Source organism: Thamnophis sirtalis, unplaced genomic scaffold (assembly GCF_051295495.1).
Source record: "Thamnophis sirtalis isolate CommonGarterSnake01/CBP01778 unplaced genomic scaffold, rThaSir2_p1.2 scaffold_10, whole genome shotgun sequence".
NCBI classification, from domain to species: Eukaryota; Metazoa; Chordata; class Lepidosauria; order Squamata; family Natricidae; genus Thamnophis; species Thamnophis sirtalis.
In genome coordinates, this window is record NW_028261390.1 from 8,968,437 (window position 1) to 8,986,910 (window position 18,474).

Here is an 18,474-nt window from a genome sequence, read left to right on the forward strand (position 1 = left end):
TTTAGTGCAATTTTAAAAAATGCATATAATTTTTCTGGGGACCTCCGAAATTTTCTCACGGATCACCAGTTGGTCACTGCTGTAATAAAGTGTTTCTCTATCTCAGCAACTTTAAGATGCATGGACTTCAACTCCCAGAATTCCCTCGCCACTATGCTGGCTGGGGAATTCTGGGCGTTTGAAATCCACACATCTGAAAAGTGGTGAAGGTCGAGATAAACTTGTCTGATGTCTCAAATGTAATGGGCTTCCGTTACATGATCATGGAGAAGTAACTTTTTGGCATGTAATTTCTGCAGCAGCACAAACATTCATTGCTCATATCTGGCCCAGGGGGCATAGTCTGAGGACCTCTGATTTAGTGCAAATCAAAAAATGCAAATAATTTTTCTGCGGACAACCGAAATTTTCTCGTGGATCACCAGTGGCCCCGAACCACCAGTTGGTGACCGCTGGACTAGACCGCCGGTTTGGTGTAGTAGTAAAAGCGCCAGGTTAGGAAGCCATGAGTTCAAAAGTCGTACTTTAGCCATGAAAACCAGCCTTTGGATCTGTCGCTGTCAGCCCAACCAGCCTCATGGGGTTGTGATGAAAATAGGAGGCGTAAAGTGAGATACGTTTGCCGGCTTCGGTTATTTGTAAAAACGATAAAGGTGAGAAATAAATAAATGAAATAAATGGATAGAGCCAGAAAATTGTGTAATTTTTTTTTTTATCATGGCGAGTTTCCAACCGGATTTTACAACTCAAGGCTGGACTTTGGAAAGCAGAGGCAAGGATCTGAATCACAGACTTTTAAATATGGGCTGCAATTGAATGTAATCCCTCTTCTTAGTGATAGGCTGCAATCAATTCGCTTAAAAAGTCTCTTTATTGAGACAAGGCATTCTTTCTGGGACATTTTTCGCACCAGAATCAGAGCATGCCAGAACTAATATCAAACGAAGAATGAGGGATGGCAATTGGATGTGGCATGGGTTGCTTGCTTGTATAATTTGAAATGAATCAATTGTTCTCTGCAGCTCACAGATTATTGAGTTAATATCAGTTCCAGTTATGGGAAATCTTCGTGATGGCCAGGTTTCTGGAAAAACACTGTAAGAGATTTTGTCCTCTAGATTGAACCAACAAAACAGGCCCTCCTAGGCTGTTTTGTTTCGTAATGGTATTTGGCACTTCCACATTGCTCTGCTTCTAAAGTTACCCTAATGTTATCAAGAGGTGTCACAAAGCATTTTTTTTTTTGCTTAGAGACCAGACTGAGAGACATATACAGTATAAAAGCAGCCAAATGTCGTACTTATCTGCCCAGTGGATAGCATTTAGACTTATATGCCACTCCACGGTGCTTTACAGCATTCTCTAAGCCAGAGGTTTTGGTACACAAATTACTTAACCTCTGGAAACAAATTCTGACACCCAAATAACAAATAAGACGCCCCTACCACCCCTCTGGGTGGGTGTTCTGTTAAGATACAGCCTGTTGTGCCTTAAAATGGCTTCTACTGTACTGCCGTGAAATGGGTCCTATTGTACAGCGCAGTGGAGTTGCCGTGGTAACAGCTTCACAGTACTCCAGAAGGGGGCTTTCTCTGGTAAGGGGGGAAATCCAACATTAGAAATTATGCTTCTGGGGGCAGAGGGAAAACATTTTTAACTAATTTAATTGTCGCCGAAATCAGGGCTCAGGGAGAAGTTGCTCTTGTCATCGCCTCTTCAGGAATTGACGTTCATGGAATGAGGGAGGACAGCCCATTACCCACTTAGGTTGCCACTTGACATCGCCATTCCCGTCTAATGCAGGATTGGGATAAATAAATACCCAGACAATGCCGGGTTGTCATCTAGTATCTTATAAATACTGGTGCTACCGGATCCAGCTTGCAACAATCCAGACGGACATTAGATGGCAGCAAAGAGACTTCTCAATAACTTTTTCTTGCCATCATCAACTCTGGATTTTGGCGGCCCACATATGGTAGAAAATATATAACTTATCGTCTCGGCTTCCAGATTCTGCCAATATTGTTTAGCACAAGCGAAGAAGAACAGATCCCTGTAAGCAGCCAGCATAAGTGTATATTTCTAGAGCTTGCCAACTGGTTACCATCTGTCTCCCTTCGTGCATGATTCGTTTGTTCTCCAATGCATAAATGTTTCTTCATTAAGTCTCTCCGCCCGCATAAGAAAAAGGAATTATTTTCTTTCTGAGGTTTTTTTTTTTTTCCCCCTCTCCAGGTGCTGCATTTGAAGGCTTTGGCTGAAATCCAAAGAACTATTTCAGTCATGTTTGAAGTCAGAGAATATCCAAGTGAATTTTGACCATCTTTTTAAAGAGCAGACCTACCCTCCTCCGTCATATTTCTACCGCAGGCCTCTTTCAAAAGAGGCTATTGTTTTCTTAGGTCGTTCGTGATTTGTGTGATATCACATTTGCTTCTAGCCATCTAGCACGCGTTTATCTAACTACATAAAATATCTTAAATGACTGCATCTTTCATAGAGTCCTCAACTCCTCTACTCACAATAGAATTCCCTATACCAGTGTTTCTCAACCTTGGCAACTTGAAGATGTCTGGACTTCAACTCCCAGAATTCCCCAGCCAGCGAATGCTGGCTGGGGAATTCTGGGAGTTGAGGTCCAGACATCTTCAAGTTGCCAAGGTTGAGAAACACTGCCCTATACTACCAGACTTGAAATGTTGGCCTTGGTCAATCTGGATCTATGCCGCCTGCAGTTCGATGTAAGCACAGGAGACAAAATTGTCTGCTACAACATCTTACCTGTCAACGACTTCTTCAGCTTCAACCACAATAATACACGGGCAAACAATTGATACAAACTCAAGGTGCTGGTCGTTACTTACAAAGCCCTACATGGCATCGGAAATGGGTACCTGAGAGACCGCCTCCTGCCGATTACCTCCCTTAGACTGATTAGATCTCACAGGTTAGGTCTCCTCCGGGTTCCATCTGCCAGCCAATGTCGGCTGGCGACTCCCCGGGGGAGAGCCTTCTCTGTTGCAGCTCCAGCCATCTGGAATGACCTCCCCGTGGAGATCCGGACCCTTACTACCCTCCCAGCCTTCCGCAAAGCCACCAAGTCCTGGCTGCTCCAGCAGGCCGGGGGGGCTTGTGAAACATCCAGCCCCACGGAAATTGTGAATGTTGCGTTTTTAAAGTGTTGTCTTTGTCTATTTATCCCCCTTCCCTTGTCTATTGTGAGCCGCCCGGAGTTCTTCGGGAGTGGGCGGCGTACAAGACAAATAAACTAAACTAAACTAAACTAAGGTAAATAACTCCAAACTTGATTGCAGAAAATACGACTTCAGCAACTGAGTGGTCAACGCCTGGAATGCTCTACCTGACTCTGTGGTTGCATCCTCAAACCCTCAAACAGCTTCAATCTCAAACTGTCTACTGTGGACCTCACCCCATTCCTAAGAGGTCCGTAAAGGGGGCGTGCATAAGCCTTCCGTCCCAGTCCTACTGTCCCCATTTATCGGTACTCATTTCCCTCGTTCATTTCCATGTTTATACTTGTACCTGTTATCTTGTACATGTTTGGCAAACAAACAAACAAATAAAATAAATATCTACCATGGACCTCACCCCATTCCTAAGAGGTCCGTAAAGGGGGCGTGCATAAGCGCACCAGCGTGCCTTCTGTCCCTGTCCTACTGTCCCCATTTATTTGTACTCATTTCCCTTGTTCATGTCCATATTTAAACTTATACCTGTTACCTTCTACATGTTTGACAAACAAACAAACAAATAAAATAAATATGTGCACCAGTGGCTTTCCTGGCAGAACAAGTGTCCTCTGCTGTGGAGCTAAACATTACATTTCTATGGGTTGATCAGGCATGTTTGGGACCTAATCTCAGTTTAGGTAGGATGCTCTGAATAGTTCTTCCATTCTTCCAGGGAAGCCCTGATGGGTGTGAACTGTGGGCAGATACCAGCAGCAGCGGACAAGGAATATTTCAGGCAACTTTTCCATCATGGGTGGATGTTGAAAAATCAACTTTGAAGGAATCTGTAACGCCAATTAAAACAAACAGAATCCAAGATAACAAGAGTTGGAAGGGAATTTGGGTGTCTTCTAGTCCAACCTCCTGCCCAAGCAGGAGACCCTATACCAGTGATGGCGAACCTTTTAGACACCTGAGTGCCCAAACTGCACACGCGCATGCCCAAACTGAATGGTGCACGCATGCGTGCAAATGCGTGCATGAGCGAACAGGTGTGTATCAGCGAACATGCGCAAAGGCATGTGCAAATATGCATGGACATGCGCACAGGCATGCATGCATGCACAACAGAGACCCGAAGACCAGCTGGCTGGCAGGAGGCAGGGCATCCTACCACCAGCAGCCCGGGCAAGAGGTAAGATCTTTTTCTTTCGTGAGTTTCTGTTTCGTTGTTTGCATGGAAACAGAAGCTCACCGAAGAAACGCCATGGAGATCTGACCTGGGCCGACGGCACCTGTGCCAGCAGAGAGGGCTCTGCGTGCCACCTCTAGCACGTGTGCCACCTCTGGCACGAGTGTCATAGGCTCGCCATCAGGGCACCTATACTATTTCAGACAAATGGTTTCTTTTAAAAAGCCTCCAGTGATAGAGCACGATTGAACTCTAGGATTGGTTGTTTGCTTGAAGAGGAGTAGTTATCAGTTCTGACCCCCCTCATCCCACACCAACAGACACTCCGAGCCAAAGATAAGTTATGGCATTTAATTAACAGACAGACAGGTCCTTGGCAGCAAACCGGCACAGACAAGCTTGGGCAGCAATCCAGCACAGATAAGCCGTGGCAGCAATCCAGCCTACCAAGCTCACAATAATGTTCTCCAACATTCTTTCCTGTGTTGACTTCTGCAAGAGGGGCGTGTGCACAAGCAGTCCTTTTATAGTCTGGGGAGGAGCCTAATGACCACCAGCTGAGTGCAATTACCTCCTGTAACTGCGCAACTGTTCCTGACGCCTATTAGCTCTTCGGTGCCGGGCATCCAGGAACAACTCACTGTTGGCATCCGGATCACTCTCCCTTGCCTCCTCCCCACTGGTCCAAGGCTCAGGCGCCTCCTGGAGGCCAACCAGCCTCTCTGCGCCCTGCTCGGAGTCGGAACCCTTTCCAGGGTCCTCCACCTCCTCCAGAGCCGACTCATAGGGCCCTTCACTGTCGGAGTCTGGTGGCAGCTCCAACGGCTCCTGCTGGGCCACAACACTTATCCTACAAGGGAACATTCTCAGTAGATTATGGCCAACATCTGCAAGCAAGCAACCGAGCTAGAGAGCTCCAAGGACTCCCACAATTTATAAAAACACACAACTGGTGGTTATAATTCATGGCACTGCCAGCCCAAGAGCAAATTCTGTAACCGTTATAAAAGAGATTTATCCCATTCTCTATAATAGTGTTCCTCAACTGGCAACTTTAAGCCGTGTGCACTTCAACTCCAGAGTTCTGGGAGTTGAATGTCTATGGAGATGTTGGATAGCCATTTGTCTGAAATGGTGTAGGGTTTCCTGCCTAGGCAGGGGGTTGGACCAGAAGACCTCCAAGGCCCCTTCCAACTGTGCTATTGTATTATTGTGTTGAGATTGTCAATCATCCACGTCAGGGGTCCTCAAACTACGGCACGCCAAAGCCATTAATCTGGCCCGCACCAGACCATGAGGCTGCCCCACCCACATCACCCCACCTACCTGCTGCCCCCCACCTGCCTTCTTGAGACCGAGGAGGAAAGAACGGGATGCGCAGAGGCCTCAGGAGGCTAAAAATGGGCCCAAACAGGCAGAGTGGTACTGGAAGCCTTCACTTACTACATCCTTTCACTAACCTGCTTTCCACCCCCAGGAGCATAACAAATTAAAGGTCAATTTGTGTGTATTGTTTAATGGACTGCTAAATTGACCACACCCACCCAGTCATATGGCCACCTAGCCACAACCATCCAGCCGATCCGGCTCCCCCAACACCCTGAAGAAATGAGAATTGGACCCCTTTTTAAAAAGGTGTGCATAATCTCCTTGCCATAAGGAGAACACAAAGGGATCATGAAGGTGGAAGAGCCAAGGTGGCGCAGTGGTTAAATGCAGCACTGCAGGCTACTTCAGCTGACTGCAGTTCTGCAGTTCGGCTGTTCAAATCTCACCGGCTCAGGGTTGACTCAGCCTTCCATCCTTCCGAGGTGGGTAAAATGAGGACCCGGATTGTTGTTGGGGGCGATATGCTGACTCTGTAAACCACTTAGAGAGGGCTGAAAGCCCTATGAAGCGGTATATAAGTCTAACTGCTATTGCTATTGCTAAGAGCCATTTAGGCTGGCAAGTCTTGCATTAAGGCAGCCTTTAGACTCATTGTGCCATCTGATTTATACATTACAGATATAGATTCTTGAACTATAACTCTTAGCCAGCACTGCCATGTGGGAATAGATTGCCAAGAATTACTGTATTTTTCGGACTGTAAGATGCACTGGAGTATAAGACGCACCATGATTTTGAAGAGGTAATTTTTTTTAAAAAAAAGTTTTTGCACTCTGCAGTTCTCCCAAACCCTCTGCACGCCTCGATTTTTGCAAAATAAAATAAAAAAGGACATGCAGACCTTTGGGAGTCTTGTAGAATGCTCCTGGGGGCTGGGGGGCAAAAACAAGCAAGAAATGGGCCATTTTTTTTTGCAAAAGAGGGGCATGTAGAGGCTTTGGGAGGCTTGTAAAGTGCTTCTGGGGCCGGGGTGGGGGGAGCACTAATGAGCAATAACGGTTCAATCTATATGCATACCACTACAATACATTATTATTATTTTCCCTACCATGTACTCTTTTGTGAGATATAAATGATTGTGTAAGGGCCCAGCAGGTCAGAATTAAACAGTGTTGTATAATCACTGGGAATTACCCTGTTAGTAACCACCAGATTGACAGCAGCCCAGTGCTAAAAATCAAACACACTCCCCCATCACTTCACATATGCTTATACTATATTTCTATGGGAAAATCTACACATTGAATAAGATGTGTTAAAGGCTATTCATAGCCAAAATATTTTTTTATGATATGTATCATTGAAGTTGATCTTTATTAGCAAATATAATAAGGAAAAGGATCCTCGGGTGCATAAGATGTCCTAGTCAAATATTTAATAATGTTATATATTTTTAAGTTTATTAATTATTTCTTTTTATTACCTGCTTTATTACTTTTTTAATAGGGAAAATAAGTCTCTAGATATTTTAAAGTCTCTACTGGATTTGTTGGTTATCTTTCATTTTATTGCTTGATTAGTTTAATTGCCTTTTTTTTTTTTTTACAATATCAGGTTGACTCCGCATCAAACATTCCTCATTAGCTTTTTACCTCCTTCTGCATTATATTATACTGATTTTGGTGCTTTTTTTATCTTGGTTATTTTACACTATTGTGTAACTTTATAGGACACCTAAGGAATCTGAGAAAGAGAGGGGGGAGAGAAAGAAAGGGAGGGAGGGAGGAAAGGAAGGAAGGAAGAAACAGGGGGAGGGAAGGGAAGAGAAGGGAAGGAAAGGGAAAAGAAAAGAAAGGGAAGGGAACGGGAAGAAAGGGAAGGGAAAGGAAGGGAAGGGGAAGAAAAGGAAGGGATGGGAAAGGAAAGGAAAAGAAGGGAAGGGAAGGAAGGGAAGGGAAAGGAAAGGAAGAAAATTTTGTTTTGGCTTGGATTCAAAAGGTACATTTGGTAGATTTAAAATGGTTAATGTCACATTTCCAGAAAAGGGCAATCAGGAAAAAAAAAACCCAATTTAAATCTTTTTGCCCAGATTAGTTGCTCCAAACTAAAAAAACTAAGGGTTCCACCACAAAACCGCGTTCGACTAAAGCGTGCTCGACGAAACCGCGTACCTGACGTCATCACAGCGCGACGAAAAAAGCATGCTGTGAACGCTAAAGCTAAAATTAACCCCTAAACCTAAGCCTAACCACCCTAAACCTAACCCTAAACCTAACCCTAAACCTAACCCTTAACCTAATCCTAAACCTAACCCTAAACCTAACCCTAAACCTAACCCTTAACCTAATCCTAAACCTAACCCTAAACCTAACCCTTAACCTAACGCTAACCCTAAACCTAACCCTTAACCTAACCCTAAACCTAACCCTAACCCTAACCCTTAACCTAACCCTTAACCTAACCCTAAACCTAACCCTAACCCTTAACCTAACCCTAACCCTAACCCTAACCCTAACCCTTACCTTAACTTGAATCGGCTTGCTTTCAAAGCGCTTTTTAAAGCACCCTTTTCTCCGCGGTCGCTGTTGTCGCGCTGCTGATGACGTCAGCGACGCGGTTTAATCGTGCGCGCTTTAGTGGACCACGGTTTTGTCGTGCCACAAAACTAAGGCCCACTCTAGGTCACTGAATTCCTCCCTACAGTTTCCTTCCTTGCTCCAGGCCAAGTAATGGATTTCCCAAAGCATTCTTGAATGCTATTGGGATCAGTATTGCTCTTGCTCATTTTAGTATCATCATCACTACTCCTGAAACGTGTGCAGATTTTAACAAATGATATAAAAAAAAAGAGGCGGAGGACAAAGAGCTCGAACAAGAACAACTGTGGTGGGACCGTGCCTATGAGCGGGCGACTAATTCAAATGTTGCCTGACAGCTTAGAGACCCAGATGTTCACTACCCAGTTAATTCCTAATGATCGCACATCTCATTATGCCCTGCGTAGCATTTTGCCTTAAAGAGATGGATCAATATTCTCCTGGGCGGCTCTCACGGGCTTAATGGAATGTCCTCTATCTCTCTCGGGAAACAAATGGGCGAAAATGCAGCTTTCCATATTCCGCAACTCTATGAGATGCAGGAAACGCTTGAGGGAACTATCAAAACAGATTGGTTTCGATGAATTGGACCTTATAAATATGATTTTGGTAGTTCCTGTCTCTGGGCCTTAAACAAGAGGCTTTCCAAGTGGGAATTCTGTTCTGACCTAGTCTTCCTGAGAAAGCACAAATCACAATCTTGGTTCCAAAAACCCTCTTTTTATTTAAACGACTGTGAATTATAGTCATTCACAGCCCATAATGTTTCACTAAAAGTCTGTAAAGAGTCCGACAGATGTCTGCTCGAGTTGCCAAAGTCTTTCAGGGAAATGTTGATAAGCACCCGCCTTTATCTCCCTTGAAACGCTGCCAGGGACCTAATTGCCAATTAGTTTTGCAAGGCTGAACGCAGCCCAGAATCAAACAGGACTTTTCAGAGCTTGAACCGAAATAATTGCTTCCTGCAAAGGCTCAAGTCCACTCGCTCCTCTTTTATGTCTTATGGGGGGGCCCAATCCTCCCCAAACTGTACTCCGGAGTCACCCTTTTTGTCTTCACTGTTCTTGCCTTCTGGCAGCTCTGCGCATGCACACACTGGGAACAGGCTCACACTGTTCTTCTGCCTCGCTGGTGTCAGACTCTGGAGGCAGCACGTAACTACCAGATGGCCTTGGCCTCCTCTTTGCCTCCGACGCAGAGCCCACGTCCGAGCCTTCCCCAAACTCCAAGACTGGCCCATGTTCCTCCCCAACCTCCTCATTGTCCGAATCGGCTGCCAACTCCGCAGGCCACCGGCAGACCCCAACAAATTGTATATGTATAATACCGTTGTATAGACAGCACCAAGTTTGGAAAGACTATAGACATAATGCTAATACTGACATACTAATAATACAATTAAGAATGTCAGAGGTTACAAACATGCTCAAGTTCTAGAGCAGTACAGCTGTCCATCATAAAGCTGAAGAGTTATAAATACATGACATGACCTCTTCAGGAGAAAGACTTAGATATTGGAAGCAAAGAGATACAAATCAGTTCATTGGGGCAAATATGCTAGACCAGGGGTCAGCAAACTGCGGCTCTGGAGCCGCATGTGGCTCTTTCCTCCCTCTGCTGCGGCTCCATCACCGGTTGGCGCCACAATTTTGAGAGGAGTTTCCAGTGGGGAGGGGAGAGGTACAGTACGTCAGGAGAAGACTCTATGGCAAGGGGAGGGTTTTCCAGTTGTCTCCACAATTGATAGGGCTTTCGGTTATGACAGGTAGAGGAAAAAGTATGCCACGCTAGGTGGTGGGGGAACTGAACTTCCGGTCAGCTCCAGAATTGAACAGGGAGCTTCCGGTTAGGATCTTTGTGGCTCCCGGTGTTTTCTTTTCTGTGGGAAACGGGTCCAAATGACTCTTTGAGTGTTTAAGTTTGCCAATCCCTGGGCTAGACTTTCAAAGAGGAACTTAACAGAATAACAATCTAACAGAGTAAAAATGCAGCTCCCCATATTGGTTCATTGGCCAGAGTTGCACATATATGTTAATATATTTAAATTTAGTAGCTGGAGAAGTGGGGTTGTGCAGTAGCAGTGAGCCAGAACACGCAATAGTGACTGGTTGGTTGAAGAGTGCTGGCTACTGCATGAGGAAATCTGCACTATGATTGGTTGCTGTGGATATGAAGGGGGAGGTTCCCTTTTTTTCCCGCCTTTCCCTTCTGTGCGCCCTGGGATTTACCTCATGATGCTCCTTTTCGCCTGACTCTCTTCTTTGCTATATAGAGCTGATCTGTGGAGAGTGGTGACGGGATTGTGCGTTTAAGTAGCGGTTGGTGTGTGTTTCTTTTCCGGTAGATGGTGTGTCCTAGGGAGCCATTGGTTTTTTTGTAGATGTCCAGAAAGGGAAGTTGGTTGTTTGCTTCTATTTCCATAGTGAATTGTATTTTGCGGTGTAGGCTGTTGAGATGTGTGAGGATCTGGACAACTTCCTGAAACAAAGCCAGCACTCCACGCACACACACCAAGATTATATATATATATAAAGGAGGAGAGCCTGTGGCCTAGTGGCTAATACAACTGCCTAATATGTAATACAGCCCAGGTTCGAATCTCAGTAAGGGTATGGCTAGCTGATGAGAGCTAAATAGCTTGAAATAGATCTATACTAGTCTCCCTTTATTTATTTATCAGCACAAATGCAACACACACACACACACACACATATGTGTGTGTGTGTGTGTGTGTGTGTGTGTTTATTTGTGCTGATAAATAAATAAAGGGAGACTAGTATAGATCTATTTCAAGCTATTTAGCTCTCATCAGCTAGCCATACCCTTACTGGGATTCGAACCTGGGCTATATTACATATTAGGCAGACGTCTTAGCCATTATACCTTTCTCCCTGGCTCAGCTGATAACGGATCAGAGCCTGTGGCTTAATGGCTAAGACGTCTGCCTAATATGTAATATAGCCCAGGTTCGAATCCCAGTAAGGGTATGGCTAGCTGATGAGAGCTAAATAGCTTGAAATAGATCTATACTAGTCTCCCTTTATTTATTTATCAGCACAAATAAAAAAACACAAATATAGCAAAGGCAACAGTAAAAATATTGGGTTTCTGTCGTGATGGACTCTTGTGACGAGCCGATTGACAGAGAATGGAAGCAGTTAGCTTCCTCCCATAATTGGGGCATACCAGGGGTTGTGACTTTAAATAAATAAATAAATAAATAAATAAATAAATAAATAAATAGATAAATAAATGTAATGTAATGTATAAGGGTGTGTGTGTTTTCGTAGATTTTGACGGGTGTAGGTATGCTGGTCTTGTTGTATTCGGGTCTTTTCCCATGTAAGATTGAGATTGTCTTGGCAACATTTCAGCGAGGTCTCACTCGCCATCTTCAGGCTGGGTTTTGGGCTTAAAGCGCGGTTGGAGCTGCCGTTTTTCTATAAATCTTGGAGGGGGGTGGAGTGCTGGCTTTGTTTCAGTAAGTGGAATGATTGGTTGTGTGGTTGTATCATGATTGGTGTATGTGTGTGTGTGTATGTATGTACATACACACACACTTTCAACAAGGCTTTGATTAATTTTGAGGATAAATGCGAACGGCTTAGTGTAAATATCGTGGACCAGAAGCCACTTCTAAATCAAGATCAGAGAAAAAGCATACCAAATGATCATGGATCAGCTAGTAAAACAACAAGGTGTTAACGCCGGGTTATCAGCTAGTATTTATAATAAAACTACAAGTTCGTGTCAGCATCTCTGACGTCATTTGGACACTCACTGCTCAATTCCCTGATGATATATTTGCAAGATAGCTTACCTTTCCCCTGGATATAACAAAAAAGGTACTGCCTTCCTCTCCTTCCCGGATAACGTAATCCCCTTTGTCATAGTATTCCTGTGGAACACAAAAAAAGGCAAATAATAATGAGCTAAAGAAGAAATCCAGGCAGTCCTCGATTTACAACAGTTCATTTAGTGAGCGTTCGAAGTTACAACGGTGCTGAAAAAAGTGACTGGTGACCGTTTTTCACACTTACGACCGTTGTGGCATTCCCAGGGTCATTCAGACCCTTGGCAACTGACTCGTGTTTATGACGGTTGCCCTGTCCCAAAGTTATGTGACCACTTTTTGCAAACCCTGTGACAAGCAAAGTCAATGGAGAAGCCAGATTTACTTAACAACGCTTCAAGGCGCTAGTCGTCACTTATAAAGCCCTTCATGGTATTGGACCTGGGTACTTGAGAGACCGCCTGCTGCCAATTACCTCCAATAGACCGATCAGATCCCACAGATTAGGCCTCCTCCGAATTCCATCCGCCGGCCAATGCCGACTGGCGACTACCCGGAGGAGGGCCTTCTCTGTGGCTGCTCCGACCCTCTGGAACGAGCTCCCCATGGAGATTCGAATCCTCACCACCCTCCAGGCCTTCCGCAAAGCCCTTAAAACCTGGCTGTTCCGACAGGCCTGGGGCTAAAGAGCTTTTGCCCCCCTTCTCGAATGGTATGGTTGTTGTGTGTTTTTAAATTTTGTATTGTTATGTTCGTCTTTTTATCCCCCTGTCTGTACCCCCTTCCCTGACTGAATTGTGAGCCTCCCTGAGTCCCCTTCGGGGAAAAGGGCGGCATATAAATGTAATAAATCCAATCCAATCCAATCCAACAGAGTTACTAAATTAACAACTGCGGTGATGCACTTAATAACTGTGGCAAGGAAGTTTGTAAAACAGAGCATAACTCACTTAACAAATGCCTCACTTAACAACACTAATTTTGGGCTCAAGTCATGGTTGTAAATCAAAGACTACCTCTATTTAGATCTTCTCAAGACATTAACCAAAAAAAGACACTGGCATTTTCTAGAGAAAATTATTTAAATTCCTACCAAGCACACAGTTAGGATTTTGATATGAATATTGTATTAATCAATTTGCTTAAAGTGCACTGAAGGATTGTCCTTCAAGCAAGGGTGATATTAATGTTACATAACAATTATTGTATTTGCAGGCTTTCTATATGGGGAGAACAGAGTCCTTCTATGCCAGAAAAATAATGCAAATTCTAAAATATTCTAAAGAGCTACGCTCAAAAAAGCTATAGCAGCTTTTGGGAAGAAGGAACAAAAGCCCCCAAAAAATCCACCTTCTTTGGCTCCACTGCCTGCATTTTCCCTGTGGCAAATATGTCTTCTTCTGCATAACTTATGAACACGCTGATCAATTAAACATGAATGTCTTTTTAAATGACTGAAAGTGGTTTAAAGCTAATTGATAATCCAAATAAATCTATTAAAGAAAGTGGCATGACTATTTGCACAAAATCATCCCACAGTCTTGTGCTTCCTTTGCTCAACTGCTCAGTTTTAGTCAGTGTAAAACCATTGAAATCATTAAGATGGGCCAATAAATCAAAAAAGTATTGTTGTTTGTTTGTTTGTTTGTTTATTATATTTATATGCTGCCCTTTTCCCCCGAAGGGGACTCAGGGCGGCTCACAACTCAAACCAGGGAAGGGGGATACAGACAAAAAATTAAAAAACGACACATAACAATGCATAATTTAAAACACACAACAGTCATACCATTCGAGACGGGGGCAACAGCTCTTTAGCCCCAGGCCTGTCGGAACAGCCACGTTTTAAGGGCTTTGCGGAAGGCCTGAAGGGTGGTGAATCTCCACAGGGAGTTCGTTCCAGAGGGTCGGAGCAGCCACAGAGAAGGCTCTCCTCCGGGTAGTCGCCAGTCGGCATTGGCCGGCGGATGGAATTTGGAGGATTCCATTGATTATTCAGGCTTCAAACATACATACATATACATGCATACAAACAAACAAACATACATAACTTTTAAATAGGCCTGACATAAGGCCCCAAAGCCATAAAGGTGAACTGGAAATGGTTCCTTAACTCTATGAGATGCAGGAAACACAAAATCAAAACTGATTAGTTTCTGTGAATTGGGCCTTATAAATATAGTCTTGGTAGTTCCTATCTCTGGGCCTTAAATAAGAGGCTTTCTAAGTGGGGAATTCTATATGTCTAAGAATGCCCTATAAACAGTGCCAATTTTGGAAAGACTATAGTTATAATGCTAATAATACTGAATAATACAATTAAGAAGGTTAATGTCAGAGGTTGCAAACATGTTCATGGTGATTAGGGGACTGAAGGTCAAAACCAGAGGTGGGTTCCTACCAGTTCGCACCTATTCGGTAGAACCGGTTCGTCAAATCTACCGAACCGGTTAGAAGAGGTTCCACCAGTGGACCCGGAAAGCAGGCCACACCTACAGAAGAGGTTCCAAAAATTTTTGAAACCCACCCCTGGTCCTTGGATATGATTATTCTACACTATCATGCTCATATTTATAAAACTCAGTGCCTCTGTGAAAGGGAAGGATGACTACTGCGTTTGTGGAGCAATCAGAACATTGCGTGTGTTGAAGTTGTTTTAACGCAAACCAAAGATGCCTTTTAAAAAACAAGTTTACATCATATTCTTATGCATGCCAGTGCTGTGTGTGAGGTAATTTAAGGTGGTTCTGACAAGTGTCGTCGGCATCTCCATATCCAATCACATGGGCGGTAAGCCACTCCCATCCAGTCACATGGGCGGCAAGCCACTCCTACAAAGGAGGCCACACCCATAGAGTAGGTTCGAACAATTTTTGAAACCCACCACTGGTCAAAACATATGAAGAACGGTTGCAGGAACTGGGTATGTCTAGTGTAAGGAAAAGAAGGACTAGGGGAGACATCAGAGCAGTCTTCCAATATCTCAAGGGCTGCCACAAAGAACAGGGAATCAAGCTATTCTCCAAAGCATCTGAAGGCTGGACAAGAAGCAATGGGTGGAAACTAATCAAGGAGAGAAGCAACTTAGAACTCAGGGGAAATTTCCTGACAGTTAGAACAATTAATCAGTGGAACAACTTGCCTCCAGAAGTTGTGAATGCTCCAACACTGGAAGTTTTGAAGAAGAGGTTGGATAACCATTTGTGGTGTAGGATTTCCTGCCTGAGCAGGGGGTTGGACTAGAAGACCTCCAAGGTCCCTTCCAACTCTGTTATTCTATTCTATTCTAAGTTCTAGAGCAGTACAGCTGTCCATCATAAAGCTGAAGAATTATAAATGCATGACATGACTCTTCAGGAGGGGAAGACTTAGGTATTGGAAGTAAAGAGACACAAATGAGTTCATTGGGGTAAATATGCTGGACTATCGAAGATGAATTTAACAGAATAACAAAGTGACAGAATAACAGAGTTGGAGGAGAACTTGGAGGTCTTCTAGTTCAACCCCCTGCTTATGTAGGAAAGCCTATATACCATTTTAGACAAATGACTGTCCAACCTCTTGTTATTCTTAAAAACCTCCATTTGTTGGCACACCTACAACTCCTGAAGGCAAGTCATTCCACTGATTAATTGTTCTAACTGTCAGGAAATTTCTCCTTAATTCTAGGTTGGTTCCCTCTTTCATTAATTTCCATCCATTGCTTCTTATCCTGCCTTCAGGTGCTTTGGAGAATAGCTTGAACCCCCCCCCCCCCCCACCACCACCACTTCTTAGATATTGGAACACTGCTATCACATCATATGCCAGTAACGTGATTCCTTTAGAAAAACAGAGAGTCTAATAAAGTTTAAATTAAAGAATATATTGCCAGATTAAATTCATTTTGTTTCATAGGTTTACGAAAGAAGATAGAAGTTTCCAATTGTATCCTGGATCAAGTTGCTCAAACTAGTTTAAATGAAATTTCTGAGATGGTTGCTGAAATGCATAAAGCATTCTCTTCTTGGGCTCCCTTTATAGCTGGAGAAATGCCAGCTGTTTATCTTCTCTTATCATTCATCTTGCGATCTAATTAACCTATCATAGAGAAGAAATTCCTCACGAAGAGCAATATTAGATTATTTCTGAAGAACAGACAAAAGCATTCTTTTGTAAAGAGGAATAAAAAGCTAACGTTGTGGGCTCCGGGAATATTACCGCATTCTTATAGAAATAATGTCCTCCTTGAGTAAAGACAGGACTGAGAAAAAGAAAAGGGAGGAGGGGAAAAAGGCTAGAAATTCCTAATATATCCTTAACGGAGGCTGCAGTTTTATATATTACATATATTCCATTGTCTCACTATTTGGAGACAGAGGATCTCTCAGGTAGATGTGCAACCAAAACCACTGAGTCAAAAGTCAATATGGAGATCCCAGCATTAATACCTATCATTTTTTGGATATGTGTTGATAATACACATATATAATAAATAAATATGATGCGGTGACTCAGTGGCTAAGACGCTGAGTTTATTGATCAGAAAGGTCGGCAGTCGAAATGAGTAGACTTACATTTGAAATTAGAGAACAGGAGGATGAGCAATTTTATAAGGCATGGGATTTGTTTTACCAATGATTGGATAAAAAAACTTGGAAATGAAATTGTTTATTAATGTACTACCAGAAAGTTATACTCATTGTTATGAGAGTTTTGGGTTTCTTTTTGCTATGAAATAGAGTGTTTGATCATATGATACACAAAGGACAATAATGTATTCAATGCACAAGAATGGGATGATTTGAATCCTATGTATAATTGTAAGCATCGACCATGTTATACTGGTAAGATTTTTATATGTTAAATGGACTAATGATGATGTAATGAAAAATTGATACATATATGAATTGAAATGTTCAATAACTACTTGGGTTAGCAATGGGAAACTATTTCTGCATTCGAATATGCTACACTATAAGCATTGTATACTCTATGGATGATTAATATTAGCGGTAACTTGAACACATAATGCTCAATGATAAGGATGTATTTAGTTATGTTTGATGGATAACCAGTGATCTTATTTTTAATTGTAAAAACTGATGCACAAAAGTTTGTAACCAAATGACATGCTTGACGAAATTGAGGAAAGTTTTTTTATATGTGGTTTTAAATATATATATATTTAAATATATATATATATATATATATATATATATATATATATATATATATATATATATATATATATATATATATATATATATATATATATATATATGTTATATTTGTGCTGATAAATAAATAAAGGGAGACTAGTATAGATCTATTTCAAGCTATTTAGCTCTCATCAGCTAGCCATACCCTTGCTGGGAATCGAACCTATATATATATACTATATATATATACTATATATATACTATATATACTATATATATATATATATATATATATATATATATATATATATATATATATATATATATATATATATATATATATACTACCTACACACACACACACACACACACATATATATATATATATATATATATAAAGTATATATATATATATATATATATATATATATATATATATATATATATATATATATATATATATATATATATATATATATATATATATATATATATAAAAGTCACAGCCCCCGGTATGCCCAAATATGGGAGGAAGATCACTACTTCCATTCTCTGTCCTTCGGCTCGTCACAAGAGACCATCCAGACAGAAACCCAATATTTTTTACTGTTGCCTTTTTTGTTACATTTGTTATATTTGTGCTGATAAATAAGTCTCCCTTTATTTATTTATCAGCACAAATATAACATGTGTGTGTGTGTGTGTGTGTGTGTGTGTGTGTGTGTGTGTGTAAGTATGTATGTATGTATATACATACATACATACATACATACATACATACATACATACATACATACAAGAAAGGTCAGCAGTTTGGCAGTTCGAATCCCTAGCGCTGTGTAACAGAGTGAGCCCTATTTCACAACCTTTTCTTGCCACAGTTGTTAAGTGAATCACACTTCAGTTGTTAAGTTAGTAACATGGGTGCAAAGTGAATCTGCCTTCCCCATTGACTTTGCTTCTTAAGGTAAAGGTTCCCTTCACAAATATGTGCTAGTCATTCCTGATTCTAGGGGGCGGTGCTCATCTCCGTTTCAAAGCCAAACAGCCAGTGCTGTCCAAAGACATCTCCATGGTCATGTGGCCAGCATGACTAAATGCTGAAGGCGCACGGAACGCTGTTACCTTCCCACCAAAGGTGGTTCCCATTGCATTTTTTACGTGCTTTCGAACTGCTAGGTTGGCAGAAGCTGGGACAAGTCACGGGAGCTCACTCTGTTACGCGGCG

At 42.3% G+C, this 18,474-nt stretch overlaps 1 protein-coding gene across 1 annotated transcript in view; it reads right to left on the reverse strand.

The window, feature by feature from the left end:
• PRKG2 (protein kinase cGMP-dependent 2) overlaps window positions 1–18,474 on the reverse strand; it is a 105,393-nt gene that overhangs the window by 36,798 nt on the left and 50,121 nt on the right. The window contains exon 7 of the mRNA XM_087724006.1: window positions 12,133–12,210. Within this exon, the coding sequence (XP_087580132.1) occupies window positions 12,133–12,210 (78 nt within the window). The remainder of the gene's footprint in view (window positions 1–12,132; window positions 12,211–18,474) is intronic.